General features: G+C 50.1%; 1 protein-coding gene across 19 annotated transcripts in view; it reads right to left on the bottom strand.

Moving 5' to 3' along the window:
- Positions 1-15384, bottom strand: part of TRIO (trio Rho guanine nucleotide exchange factor) — a 466181-nt gene that overhangs the window by 282330 nt on the left and 168467 nt on the right. For all 19 annotated transcript variants that reach the window (XR_003095137.1, XR_003095138.1, XR_003095139.1 and 16 more), the window contains one exon: positions 5429-5543. Coding sequence is in view for 14 of the 19 variants with exons in the window: in XM_025209612.1 (XP_025065397.1) it covers positions 5429-5543 (115 nt within the window). In the remaining 5 variants the exon portion in view is untranslated. The remainder of the gene's footprint in view (positions 1-5428; positions 5544-15384) is intronic.

Raw genomic sequence — 15384 nt, forward strand, 5'->3', positions numbered from 1 at the left:
CCGTCGCCGAAAACCCTTTGCGACGTACCCTCGTGTTTTACATCTTCCCGTCGCCGAAAACCCCTTGCGACGTACCCTCGTGCCCTGCAGGTTCGAGTTTTGTTTTGTTGTCTGTCTGTAACCGCAACTCAAGCAAGTTTTCCAGCCTACACCACTGCCATCTCGGTGTAAGTAAACAATCTTTTAAACTACCGCTAAGCGTTTGTGCCTAATTCCAGCTCGACGGCCTTCCCTCTCCGACCCGGCGTGCCCGGGCTGCTGGCCACAGCCCGCGTGCAGCACGGAAAAGGGCTCGGGTTGCTCCCGGCCCGCACACTTCACTATTAATTCCATCCAGGAAGAGCACAGACCAACTGCAAAGGCTTCCTCAGCCTCTAAGGATTTTTAAACCTGAAAGCTTGCCAAGATATATTTCTCCAACTATTCAGTTGGTCTAATAAAAGATATCAAATTGACCCAAAGAACCTTGTCTGCCTTTTGTCAGTTAAGGCAGAGCAGGATGAACGCATCAGGGATGGTAGCTTGCAACAGGGGGCCTTCCCGGTGCTGGTCAGATCTCAGCCTGCCCACCTGTTTCTGGGCCAACTGCTCTCCTCTCTTTCACCTGCCACACCTTGATGGAAAACTGTTTCAGATGTTACACAGGCAGGAGGCTGCCCGTTTAGGCCCCTGATGTCTAGGGGGGACATCCATTCTTCAGCTCTGTTCCTCCCCTACACTGCCGCCCTGCAGGCAGCTAAGCTCACCTGGACCCTCACAACTCCACTACAACCAGTAAGCCTCAGGCCTCTCAAAGATCTTACAATTCTGGGCTTTCCCCAGCCAGGATTGGGTGTGCGTGTGATGGCTAGAAGTTTTCAGGCACCCCCTACCTGCCTTTCAACAGGGAAGTCCTTGGTCCTGGCATTTCCTGGGGCTGCCACCCCACCGGCAATCCCAGCAGGCCTCCCTACCTTGACAGGGTGCAGTTTTAGGTCATGCCCAGGACTTGGGGCTGCCTCCTTCCCTGTAGCCCCAGCCCATACCTTCAAGTTCATCCTGGCATGGGAGCTCACCACCGAGATGTTCTTCCACTGCTGGCTGGTAAAAAAAAATGCCGCCTCCAGCTCTGAGAGCAGGGCATTTAAATGGTTATCAAAGCAAATTAAAAAAGCCAATAGGTAAAGAGTTAAGAGTGAAGACGGTGGTACTCCATCTGCAGGTGGAGCTTGGGGAATCCCAGCAGTGAGAGGTTCACCTTGAGAAATACTAGCTGCTCCACCAAACCAGAATCCAAGGAAGTGCGGTGGGGTGTCACAACATCCCCAGCAATGCTGAACACTCTCTCACTCAGCACACTGGTTGGTGGACAGGACAGGTGTTCCCGGGCAACTGTGGCCAGATCCTGCCACATCTGGCTGCGGGTTGCCCAACAGGCCAAGGGGTTGCAATCCAGCAGTTCCATGTCCTAAGTGAGGTAGGTAGTCACCAAAGCCTTTACGCTACCTGCCCGAGGCTGGGGTCTGGTGCCTCTGTACCTGACCATTGGATCACATGGCAGCGGCTATTGTGGAGGAGACTGGCTATTGCTGGGAGTGCTGGCATGAGACAGTGGATCCCTCTCTTCCACGTCCCCCTGCCTCTGCCTTTCTGCCTCCCTGAACCTGTTCACCAGCACCTCAGTCCAGTGATCAAGGGTTTTGCTGCTGCAGATGCTTCCCTTCACCCTTAGGTTGCACATGCCTGCCAGCACGTGAACTGTACTGGACCACAATGGATCCAGCCATTTTTTGATGCTTTTCTTCAGCCGCTTTACCAGTGCCTGCACCTCTGGTGAAAGCGACTTGCCCCAGCCAGGAACATCGATACCCTAGAACTTCTCCATTTGATTCTCAAGCTCCTTCACTATGGGATCACCTGGCTAAGGAGGGCATTGCCAGTGCTGAGGTTCTTGATGCCCTCGAGGAAGGCTTGAGGACCACCAAGATCTGGGAGATGGTATCCCACTCCATTTTGTTAAGGGGGCCGCTGATCCCAATCTCCCCAAGCAAGACCATCTCATGGATGGCCTTCTGTTGCTCCACCAGCCTTTCGAGCATCAGGTATGTGGAGTTCCATCGAGTCTCCACATCCTGCATGATTTTGTGCTGCGGAATGCTCAGCTCTGCCTGTTTGTCCCACAGCATCTTGCCCCGCTTGATGCTGCAGTGGAAGCAGCCTGCCACCTTCTTGCATTTTGAAGTAAGCTGGGTATCTCCCTCCAAGGCATCCCTGACTATGAGGTGGAACTTGTGTGTCACACAGCAGATGCCAACAAAGTTGGCATCATGGACTACCTTGACCCCACTATTGGTGACCATAAACCCACGGGTGAGCTCGCCCTGCCCAAGCCACCCCTGCACCGTTCGGTTCATGACAACCATGATTTTCCTTGTCATGTGGAACTCATCTATCACCTCCGCTTGAAGGAGAGGCCAACGGCCTGACTGATCACACCAGTGCCCTGAGAAGGAGCAGCAGGTGTGATCTCCACCCCAGCTGCTCCAGATGTCCAAGATGAAGCGCAAGGCTACCTGTGGACCTGCCTTGCGCAGATCTTCCCTCCAGTACTCCCTGCATGCCTCATACAGGGAGGGCACCACGGTCCTGCTAAAGGTGATGTGTGTGGGCACTTGGTACGATGGGGCCACGAGCACCATGAGCCATTTGAACCCTGGATGCTCAACAAAGGAGAAGGGCAGAGCAAATATTAGGGCTGTGCGAAAGGGCACTGTTCCATTCTGACTCCAGTTTCAAGGTCTGGACGGAACAGTGTTTTGTACCAAATTTCATTTAGAGTCAAAACAGTGAGGCTGTTTTGAAGCTGTTTCGATGTTTCACCCAACCACTGGGCTGGGGAAAGGAACTCAGCTCAGCTGGGTTGAGTTCCCAACCCCAACCCCACAATCAGGCTGGGGAAACTCAGCCCAGATGGGCTGACTCCCCACGCTAGATCGCGCTGGAGCCAGCCTCCCCATCCCTGGCGTGATTTAGCACGGGGTATGCGGAGTATGGGGAGGCAGCCCAGCTAAGCTGACTCCCCGTTCCCTGCCAGATCTTGCACCGGGGATGGGAAGTCAGCCCAGCTGGACTGACTTCCCATCTCCAGCGCTAAACATTTAGACTAGCCTCGTTTTGTTTCGAGGCTATTTTGACACCCTTTGTTTCACTTCAATTTTGCTGTTTCAACCTCAAAATGCATCAAAAGTGTCGAAATGAAACAGCCGGCAAAATTTCGCACAGCCCTAAAGAGCATCTCCCTAATGTTCTGGGTGTCTTCACTTGCCCTTGTAACGCACCCCCCCACCTTTGTCTGTGGCTTTTCCCCACCGCTCCAGGGTAGCCTGCCTCTGCTTTCTGGGGATGGAGGCTTTGGAGCAAAAGGGGGGGGGGGGGGGGGCGCGACACTTCTTTTTGGGTATTCTCCCCCTGGTGCCAGGCTGAGGAGGAACAAAGGCAAGGGAGTGCTGCCTCCTGAGATACAGCAGCATCGCCGCGGTGGCGACGTGTTTCACATCCTTGCCCTGGCTGATCTGCCTTTGGCAGTACTGGCAGATAGCATACCTGGGATTGTCTGCTAACTTAAAATGATCCCATAATACACTATCCCCCCTCACTTCTGGATTGAGGGTGGGGATCCTGTCTTATCCCCCTCCTCAGCAGGATGAGGCACAATATCAGGGGAAGCTGAGCCACCTGCCCCCACAACCTCCTCTGACATGCCTTCCAGAAGAGACCTACTTGTAGGGGAACTTTGAAGGATGTGGAGCACAAACTCAAATTCCCCCTCCTTCCCCAAAATTTCCTTGGCTATGACAATGAGCTCCCCTGGTTCCAGATCCAGCTCCTCCTCTGGCACTGGGAGCCTCAGGCTGGGAACTGAAACTGGGATGGAGGAGACTATCATGCTGGTGGCTATTTCTGGTGTTAGTGGAGATGGTGCAGATGCAGGGACAGATGCTGCACCCACCTCCTTGCTGCCACTGGCAGCAAAAGACTCATTGCTGCCAGGAAAGTGGGTGCATCTATGTTTGAGGGGAGGGAGGTAGAATGTAGCTCTCCTCCTACCCTCTCTAGCCCCTTTCCCTCCTCTGCCAGAAGACCTGGCACCTGCCTTCCCAGCACGCTTCATAATGTTTGCTGTGCTGGAAAATGTGTATGTGTGTGTTTGTAATATATCTTCTATCTGTAATATATTGGAAAGGTGCCAGTACCTTTCACATGCTGTTGCTTCCAGACAGCTCACAAAAGGGAGAGAAAGAATTCACACAGATCCTTATATGCCGTTTCTACATCCCTCCCCCAGAGCACTGTGATTGGAAGGGTACTGAGGGAAAGATCACAGTCACTGGCCAGCTATATATGTCAATATGAGAGCAGTCTTTCCCCTTTTCCTCCCCCTCTCCCTCTTCTCAGTTTCTGTTTCCTCACAAGACCGCCTTTTCTGAATCACCGAATCTTTTCCAAATCAATTCAGAGCTTTTAATGGGTCTCCTGATTCGATTTGGATTTGATGATTGGGCCACCGAATCAGGCTGAATCTTCTCTGATTCGAATTGGCAACCGAAGCTTCACACACCCCTATAAACCAGCCTTACAGCTGCTTCAACTTACAGTAGAGGCAAAACAACAGCTAGATCAATAATAAGAGGCACAGAGCCATCCTTGCTCAGGTGTAAGTACCATAATACTTCAAGGAACATTCTTTCAAATTTTCTTAATGAAAGTAGTCACTGGGCCACCTGAGCATAGACAGACCACTGAGTAAAAGACATAACCTTCAGGGTACAGTGGCAGAACAGTACAACTCCAGAGGCGTGAGTTCAAGCCCTACTCTGGAACTGTGCCAAAAGCTGTCCCCAGTCAACCAAGCAATAAATAGGTCACTCAGGCTGAGGAGTCCAAGGAACCCAAGACATTACACCAGCCATGTCACTCCCTTGTGGCATACTAACTGCAAAAACCAATGTTCCTTAACCATACTGGTCCAGTGGGCTGGAGACTCAGGTAAGTCTCGCGCTTTCTTTAGGAAGGTGAAGAAAGGCCTCAAGCAGGTGCTATGACTTCTGACTGTCTGATTCCCCAGCTCAAATGTAAATGGATTCATAAACATCTGGGCTGACATGTAGCCCAAGTCCAAAGCAAAGCTCAAATACACAAATATTGACACTAGAGAGAGTAAAACCATTTTCTGAGCTTAACTTGTGTCCAGCTGATGCACAGTAGTTCATATACCAAATCCCTCCACAAGTTGAAAAATAGCTTATGTAGGTCTTGTTCAGAGTAGCATGAGGACATTATAAGCAGCAAATCTTGCTTTTATTATTGCTTTCTGCCTTAGCCTCTAACTGTACACCAGGTAGAACTTTCAGTTCTTCATGTGAAAGCTCAACCTGACATCAGCCCTTACCTAGGTATACAAGCTAGGTATGAAATTAGTCTCCTAAGGTCCTCTTGCCGTATTCTATCATGGTTACTGCGAGCTGGAAAGGTTAGAATGGGGCCTCCACGCTTGTCTCTGCCACCTGAAAGAAAAAAGAACTGTTGTAAGTACCATGAGTGAACAACAGTGCATTAGTCCTGCCCTGAGGAGTTTACCTTGGGACTCCCTTAAGAACAGATCTCATTCTGTAGCATACAAATGCACTTGCAGAAGATGAAATGCAATTTCCAATCTACTAAAAACAGGATAACACAACTATGGCCCATTTTGAACTATGGGCCATTCACTGGCCCATTTTGAAATAGAAAACAACATCACCAGGGTCAGGATTGTCAGCTTCATGCAACAGCTTTATTTATACCATTATAGGCCAATGACACATTTAATCCACTGACCAACTGGGTATACCTGTCAGGTTTGTACTTCTGTTCAAAGATGATCAACCAAATGAATTAATTCTGTATTTCAATAACTTAAGTTGGTACCAGAAGCTAGCAGCTCCATTTAAGAATTTAAATGAGCAATTTCACTGATTTTTTAATTAATTTATTTATTTGGGCCGCGCAGGGGGGGGAGTTATGGCCCTAGTTTCTGAAGCAAAAAGACATTCATCACAAAACTGAAGCCTAGACCAAACCCAGAACTACAGTTTAATTTCTCCAGCTAGACAAAGCAGCAATACCTGCTTGAAGTGACATTGCTGCCTCTAAACATGCACCAGCCTTAAAATTAAGCATATACAAAGCTTATAACTTATTTTACATACTGTATATAACAGCTTCATTGCTTTAGCTCATAAAACACAGTGGCTAAGATCAGCAACCTAGCTGTGCTTTACATTTCTTAGGCTGCTGCTAACAAAACCAAGATTTTTCATCTTGGGGCTTGAGTCTAGAGTGGGCGCACGTGTGCCTCCAGCACAAGTGTGCCCCCTGTACTCACCAGCAGCAGTGGCGGCAGAGGCAGTGGATCCTCTGAAGGTAAGTGGGGCAGAGAAGCCAGCACAGCTGTAGAGGATCCGGAGGGGAAACCCCCCGGATCCCTCTTAACTGAGCCGGCAGGGAGCCGCGTGCAAACAGAGGCGTGCCGGCGTTCACAGCAGACAGGTGTAAGGAGTAAGTCAGGAGGGAGTCTCCAGCAGGGGAGAGAGGAAGACTTGGAGCTCCACGGACATGGTAAGGATGCAGAGAGCACTGCCAGGGACCCTGCCCCGGTGGTGACACCTGCCCTGGGCTCCTCTGATGCCTCCTCCCAGACAGAGCCCATGGTGGGGTCAGTGGCACCCAGCCACCCTGACTGTGGAGGCTGCCTGGCAGGGGCCCTGTGGTCAGGGGTGGGAGAGGTCTGGGGGCTCCCTCGCTTGTCCCTCTTGTAACCGCCTACGGGCCCTGGAAGAGCAGGTGAGGGAGCTCTAGGCTGAGGTGAGCAGGCTGCGGGGGATCAGGGCTGCAGAGGATGAAATTGATGGTTATTTCCATTCTCTGCAGGGTCAGAAATCAACCGGAGAAGCCCCCCAAGTAGGATGCACTGCAGAGGCATAGCAGAACAAGGCCTGCCCAGGCTAGCGCAGTGTCAGCTCCCCAGGAAAACTGGGGAGCAGATATGAGGCCCTGGCAAGCCTTGGGGAATGGGGCTGACACAGATGCCTCCACAGGAGACGGAGCCACTCCAGGCAACGCATGGACTGAGCAAGGACGGAACGCCAAGAAGAGGAGATGCAAAGTCCTCATCATTGGAGATTCCATTCTGAGGGGAACAGAGGGACCCATCTGTCGCCCCAAATCTCATAACACGTGAGGTCTGCTGCCTGCCTGGGGCCCAGATTCAGGATGTCACAGAGATGATCCCAGACCTCATCCGACCCTCTAACCAGTACCCCATGGTCCTGATACAGGTGGGAACGAATGATGTGACCAAGAGCAGTCCAGACTGCATCATGAAGGACTACAAAGCTCTGGGGGCCAAGCTCAAGGAGACAGGGGCACAGGTGGTATTCTCCTCTATTCTGGTGAGTAGATGCGGACAGTGCCACGAGGCCTGCATCAGTGAGGTCAACCAGTGGCTTCAGAGCTGGGCTTCAGGTTCTTTGACAATGACCCGCATTTTCTTGCAGGGGGCATGCTTGGGTGGGATGGGCTTCATCTTTAAAAAGTAAACATGTCTTTTCTTCCTGGTTGCCTGACTTCATACGGCAGGCTTTAAACTAGTTTCGTTGGGGGACGGGGCCACAGAGGCATAGGAGGACACTTCGCTATCAAGCCAGGTGTCGAGCACATGAAGTACCCAGATAAGTGACAGGGGCCACGACAGACTTAGGAACAAGGGGGCCACACAAACACCCACAGGATCTCTTAAATGCCTCTACACTAACACTAGAAGTATGGGGAATAAGCAGGAGGAGCTCGCCCTTCTGATAGCTATCATAAATCCAGACATAGTAGGGCTCACAGAAACCTGGTGGGATTCTACCCACGATTGGGCAGTAGATATTAAGGGCCACAGGCTGTACAGATGGGACAGAGTAGGGAGAAAAGGAGGAGGTGTAGCGCTCTATGTCAAGGAGCAATACACGTCCTCAATGAGCAGGGTTGGGTCAGAAGAGGGGCTGACTGAGGTGCTCTGGGTAAGAATACAAGGGGGTCATGGGAAAGGGACTTAACAGTGGGTGTCTATTACAGACCACCCAACCAGGGGGAAGAGCTGGACCGGGAATTTTTAGGACAGCTCGTGGAGGCTGTCAAGTCAAGAGATGTGGTAGTTATGGGTGACCTGAACTACCCAGACATCTGCTGGGAAGAGCAGTCAGCTAGGTATGACCAGTCACATAGATTCCGAGTCGAGACACAGGACCTCCACCTAACTCAGGAGGTGCACAGTCCCACCAGGGGAAATGCCCTGCTGGACCTGGTCCTTGGTAGAGGCGATGACCTGATGAGGGAATTGCAGGTTCTCGGCCGCCTGGGCGATAGCGATCATTGCCTGCTGGAATTCACTATCCAGCGCAGGATGTCAAGGGCTAGCAGTAAGGCAGAAGTCCTTGACTTCAGGAGGGCCGACTTCAATGAGTTAAGACTAGTACGGGAGGCACTGGGATCCTGAAGTTTCGGGGAGATGGGAGTCCAAGACAGGTGGTCGTTCCTCAAGTAGATGATCCTCTGAGCCCAAAGGGAGTCAGTCCCAATGCATACCAAGGGGCGTAAGAGTGCTAAAAAGCCCCCATGGCTCAGCAAGGTCATTCAGGAATGCCTGAGGGCTAAAAAGGAGGCGTACATCCGATGGAAGCAAGGGACTATTACCAAAGAGGATTGCTAAAGGCTATAGGGCGGCTGTTAGGAAGGCCAAGGCTGAGATAGAACTGGGGCTGGTGACCAGGATTAAGGATAACAAAAAGTCCTTTTTCAAATGCATAGGGAGCAAGAAGGTGGCACCGGGTAACGTAGGGCCCCTGCAGGACACACTTGGAAATCTGGTGATTGCTGCAAATTAAAAGCGAACCTCTTTAACAAATTATTTGCCTCCATTTTTCTGAGCAGGGACCAGGACATCTCCCCCACCAGGAGCACAGAAGGACTCAGGGGAGGCACAGTCAGGCCCAAGGTTAGGGATGACGTAGTTAGGGAACTTCTGGAGGGGCTGGATGTGTTCAAATCAGCAGGCCTGGATGCTGTTCATCCAAGGGTGCTGAGGGAATTGGTGGGGGTCATTGCAGGGCCCCTGGCACAGCTATACGAGCACTCATGGAGCTCTGGTCAGGTGCCAGATAACTGGAAAAAAGCCAACGTGGTCCCCATTTACAGGAAAGGGAGAAAGGAGGACCCAGGTAGCTATAGGCCCAGTCTTACCTCAGTCCTGGGGAAGACCTTTGAGAAAATAATCAAGGAGCACATCTGCGAGGGACCAGCAGGGGAGATCATGCTCAGGGGGAACCAACATGGGTTCATTAAGGGAAGATTCTGTCAGACTAACCTATTTCCTTTTATGATCATGTCAAAGTCCTTGGATGAAGGCATGGGGGTGGATGTTGTCTTCCTGGACTTTAAGAAGGCCTTCGACACTGTCTCTCACCCCATTCTCATAAAAAAACTAGGTGACTGCAGCATTGATGCCTACACAGTCAGATGGGTGGCTAATTGGCTGGACAGTTGCACACAGAGTGGGGGTGGACGAGTCATTTTCAACCTGGAGGGATGTGGGCAGTGGAGTTCCCCAGGGCTCAGTCCTCGAGTCCATACTGTTCAACATCTTTATCAATGACTTGGATGAGGGGATGGAAAGCACGTTGTCCAAGTTCACTGATGACACCAAGATATGGGGTGAGTTGGGCATGCCAGAAGGGAGGGACAGAATCCAGCTAGATCTGGACAGGTTACAGAGATGAGCAGATAAGAATAGGATAGAATTCAATGTGGACAAGTGCAGGGTACTGCATCTAGGGAGAAGGAACCAGCAGCATACTTATAGGCTGGGGAACACCCTTCTCATCAACACAGAGGCAGAAAAGGATCTTGGAGTCATTGTTGACTCAAGGTTGAACGTGAACCGCCAATGCAAGGAAGCTGTCAGTAAGGCTAACCGCACCTTGTCATGCATCCACAGATGCATCACAAGGAGGTCCAGGGAGGTGATCCTCCCCCTCTATGCAGCAGTGGTCAGGCTGCAGTTGGAGTACTGCGTCCAGTTTTGGGCGCTGCACTTCAAGAGAGATGCGGCTAACATTGAGAGGGTCCAGAGGAGGGCCACTCACATGATCAGGGGGCAGCAAGGCAGGCCATACAAGGAGAGATTAGAGCAGGGGCGGGCAATTATTTCAGGTGGAGAGCCACTTACTCAGTTTTGGCAAGTTATCAAGAGCCACATGAAAAGCAGCCAGGGGCAGAGAAGTATTAATTTTCTAAATTTTTTAGGCGCTCCACAGGCTGAATAGAATGGCTTGATAGGCTACATCTGGCCCGCAGGCTGCATTTTGCCCACCCCTGGACTAGAGGGCCTGAACCTATTCAGCTTCCACAAGAGAAGGCTGAGGGGGAATCTGGTGGCTGTCTACAAATTCACCAGGGGGGATCAGCTGGGAATAGGAGATGCCCTGTTCCCCCGAGCACAACACGGGATAACTAGGAATAACAGCCACAAGTTGATAGACAGCAGGTTCAGGCTGGACATCAGGAGGCATTGCTTTACAGTTAGGGCAGCTAGCACCTGCAACCAACTTCCAAGGGAAGTGGTGCTCACTCCTACCTTGGGGGTCTTTAAGAGGAGGCTGGATAGACACCTGACTGGGGTCATATGAACCCAGCATCTGTTCCTGCCGAAGGTAGGGGCTTCGACCTGATGATCTGTTTAGGTCCCTTCCAACCCTAGCTACTATGATACTATGAATATTCTTCCACTAAAATCTAAATGACATTTACATAAATGTCTCTAAATTTGAGGATTCATTAGGTAGCTATCCTCATGTGGGGAAAAATAAAAGCAACATTAGGTTAAAACAAGAGTCCTCTCTTTACAACACGTAGGTAGGCTACTGTATTTCTGCTTCTGAGTTTACCCATTTGTTAAGTGGTTTTATCCTGTAAAGAAAATAGGCTAAATATTCTTGAAGGCTGGAATACAGTTTTGTACTGGGTATTTTTCTTAATACTTTTCTATTTATAGTCTTACATCTTGACACAGAAATACACCAACAAGCTAAATGTCATATAATAATTCTCAACAGGCAATGCACAGGCTACTTAAACAAACCCCCAAAACTACCTTGTAAATCAATGCTTTATTGCTTGCAGAATGCTTTCAGCAGCTTTTCACTATTGTTTCACAGTGATATTTTAAAGGTATGAAGACCTCATTTAAGTAAACCGAATAAATACAAATAAATAATTGCTTCCAGTGTAGCAGAAATCCCCCTTTGTAAATTTCCTTTCTGGATAGTGATATAACAGAAGCCCCTTCCTGCCTGCACACCCCCTTCCTCCTCCCCATTTTGTGCATTTCTTTTTCCTTTTAAGTATTGGCAGAGACCTAGCACACTCATTGCATGGGTATAGCAAGGCTCAGAGCAAGCCAGGAAGCTGAAGTGGCTTTCTGTAGGAGAAACCTACAAACTACATCTACATATTAATTAAGCTTAGTGTCACTAAAGAAAACAAAAGAATTAAAATATCCACTTCAAAGACTGCAAATACATCCTGGTGCTAACCTAACTCACTCACTGTCCCCAGTAGCCTTTGATCCTCATTACCACACATTGCATTTTTATATATTTCTCACAGTGCATTTTTATATTTCATCTGTCTTATCTTTACCATGGCATTCTGTATTTTATATTTGTAAACCCTTAAGGAATGTACTCCCTTGTTGAATGAAGTTACACCCTGGACCACTGTTAAAAACTGTATTAAACTGTAATTGTAAAGTGATAAAATCTGCTGTATCGGACTGGTCCCTGATTGAATGCAAGTATGTATGGTGATCAGTAGGTAATTTAATGACAATAGCCTAGCCAAAGGAACTTACCATTATAGAACTCTACAAGCCATTTAGGCTAATTAAGCCAGGGAACTGATTCCTGGGACTCAGTGCTCACCCTACTGACTATTCCTGCAACCCTTAACAACACCATTGTTAATTAATCAAAATCACAAACTGACTCCTGAAACTGCACTACTGGGTAAGCAAGACCCCTGCGACTAACAACTGTCAAGCACTACTCAAGACCCACGTGGGACAGAGATCTTGAGATTGGTCAGCCAAAATGACGCTGGGGGATCACACAAGTCTGCCAGAAAGGAATAAAAGGCAGTGAAGCATGACCTTCAGTGGCATCCTCTCATCCAGCACCTAACCTACCAAGACAGAAGGACAAAGAAGGTGACCTCCTTCAAGGTGATGTCTTCTCCAGAAGGAAGCTGACTATTGACAGTAGACTCCAGGGCCTTGGATAGGTAGATATACTGACACCAGTGCTCACAATCACTACAGCACTATATACTATATTACATGGGTACATACAGCTACTATACACTATACTACATGGGTTTAAATGACATGGGTTTGAGGGAAGGAGGGAGGGAGAGCACACTAAGGTGACCAGTACCCCTCATAACTCAAAGTTTGCATTTATGATTTTATTGGTAACTTCACATCCCATCCAACAAACTAGATTTTATGATGATTCTGAGACTTGGTCCTTTGTAGCCAACATCAGAGCTCATGGGGGGAAAAAAAAAGAGAGAGAAAATAACAAAGTTCTTTCTTCCAGTAAAAGAAAGCAAAGCAACAAGATAATATGCAACTTCTGATGCACAAGAGTTAATTAAAAAAAACCTCTTCTGGAAAAGTCCCTAGACTTAATTTTGGAACCATGATAGTCAGTTTAGATTTAAGACACTGCAGGTTTTGGCAAACATTAAGATCCCTGAGGCAGTTTCTTGAAACATCAACACATGAAAAGAACTCCCAAAGATCTGCCTATCAAATAAGGATAGCCTCTTCATAGGAAGAATAGCATGGCAGATGACCAACTTGGCTTAGCATAGAACTCTTTGGTGAGCACAAAAAGGTTTACAAGAAGTGGAAGCTTGGAGAAATTACTAGGGAGAATACTGTTTGGGCATGCAGGGATGAAATCAGGAAGTACAAAGCGCAACTGGAGCTGCAGCTAGCAAGGGATGTGAAAGGTAACAAGAAGCTCTCAGACTACTGCACTGGGCAGCAAAGTTTCCAGAGAAGGTGAGCAGCCCTCAGTGGCAAAAAAACAGGTTAGGGATTATATAGAAAAGGTGGACATGTACAAGTCCATAGAGCCGGGTACAATGCATCCAAGGGTGTTGAGTTGGCTGATGTGCCTACAGAGCCACTGACCATTATCTTTGAAAATGTGTGGTGATCAGGGGAGGTCCTAGACAATTGGAAAAGGTCAAATACACTGCTCATCTTTAAGAAAGGGAAGAAGAGGGTTTTAGGGAACTACAGACCAGTCAGCCTCACCTCAGTCACAGAAAAACCATGGAGCAGGTCCTCAAGGATTCCATTTCTAAGCACTTGGAGAAGAAAGTGATCACAGGAACAGTCAGCATGGATTCACCAAGGGCAAATCATGCCTCACCAGTCTGATTGCCTTCTATGATGAGATGACTTGTTCTGTGGACGTGGCAAAAGCAGTGGGAAGATGGGTTGCAAATTGAAAGAAGAAGGTAGAAAGCAGATGGGTCACAAATTAGCTGGAGTGGTGGTGGACGGGTTGTTTTCAACCTGGAGGGATGTGGGCAGTGGGGTCCCCTAGGGCTCGGTCCTCGGGCCCATACTGTTCAACATCTTCATCAGCGACTTGGACAAGGGGGTGAAAAGCACCTTGTTCAAGTTTGCAGGTGACATTAAGATGTGGGGAGAAGTGAGCACGCTAGAGGAGAGGGACACGCTACAACTAGATCTGGACAGGTTACAGAGGTGGGCGGATGAGAATAGGATGGGTTTCAATATGGACAAGTGCAAGGTATTGCACAGGGGAGGAATAACCAGTAGCATACCTACACGCTGGGGAACTCCCTTCTCGCCAGCACAGAGGCAGAAAAGGAACTTAAAGTCACTATTGATTCCAAGATGAACATGGGGGGGAGGAATAACCAGTAGCATACCTACACGCTGGGGAACTCCCTTCTCGCCAGCACAGAGGCAGAAAAGGAACTTAAAGTCACTATTGATTCCAAGATGAACATGGGCCGCCAATGTGGGGACACGGTCAGAAAGGTTAACCGCACCTTGTCATGCACCCATAGATGCATCACGGGCAGGTCCAAGGAGGTGATCCTCCCCCTCTATGTGACATTGGTCAGGCCGCAGCTGGAGTACTGCATCCAGTTCTGGGCACCGCACTTCAGAAGGGATGTGGATAGCATTGAGAGGGTCCAGAGGAGGGTCACTCAAATGATCAGGGGGCAACACGGTAGGCCCTATGAGGAGAGGCTACGGGACCTGAACCTGTTCAGCCTCCACAAACTTGCCAATGGGGACCAGCAGTCAATGGGAGAGTCCCTGTTCCCCGTGCACTACCAGGAGTAACAAGGAATAACGGCCATAAGCTGACAGAGTAGATTCAGGCTAGATATCAGGAGGCACTACTTCACGGTCAGTGCGGCTAGGAGCTGGAACCAACTTCCAAGGGAGATGGTGCTCGCCCCTACCCTGGAGGTCTTCAAAAGGAGGCTAGACAATCACCTAGCCAGGGTTGTTTGACCCCAGCATCCTTTCCTGCCCATGGCAAGGTGTCGGACTTGATGATCTGCTTAGGTCCCTTCTGACCCTACCAACTATGAAACTATGGCATAATAACTTTAGCAAGGCTTTTGAAATAGTCTCCTACAGTATTCTTGCAAGCAAGCTAAGGAAGGAGTTAGATCAGGCTTGTCCAACATACGGCCTGCGAGCCACCATGCGGCCCGCCAAGCCATTTTATCTGGCCCGCGGCGAAGCACAGAGCCGCGGCGGTGGAGCACGGCAGCAGAGTGCGGGGCCGCCGTGGAGCGCAGAGCCGGGGCAGCGGCGAGGCAGGCAGGGCCGGCCCACAGGCCCCAGCCGGCAACGAGGGGAGGGGAGCTGTTTACCCGCGCAGGGCCCGGCTCATCAGTGAGCCGGGTCCTGCTGCAGCTGCCCCGAGGACTGCACGGAGCAGGGCTGCCCCAGCGGCACCTGATTGAACGAGTTGAGGACGGGCTCTGCCCCTTGCCCCCGGCACATGGCCAGGGGAGCTGCAGCATGGCACGCACCCTGCCTGCCTGCATGGTGGATGGAGGCACGAGATAAGTTCCTGCACAGAGCTGGGGGCACCTCGGGGCCAGCCAGGGCGGACGGAGGCACCGGGTAAGTTCCCGTGCGGAGCTGGGGGCGCCTCGGGGCCGGGGTGGGGCTGGGGGGGTTGGCCAGACGGCAGG

The sequence above is a fragment of the Alligator sinensis genome, unplaced genomic scaffold (genome assembly GCF_000455745.1).
Source record: "Alligator sinensis unplaced genomic scaffold, ASM45574v1 scaffold420_1, whole genome shotgun sequence".
In the NCBI taxonomy this organism is placed as follows: Eukaryota; Metazoa; Chordata; order Crocodylia; family Alligatoridae; genus Alligator; species Alligator sinensis.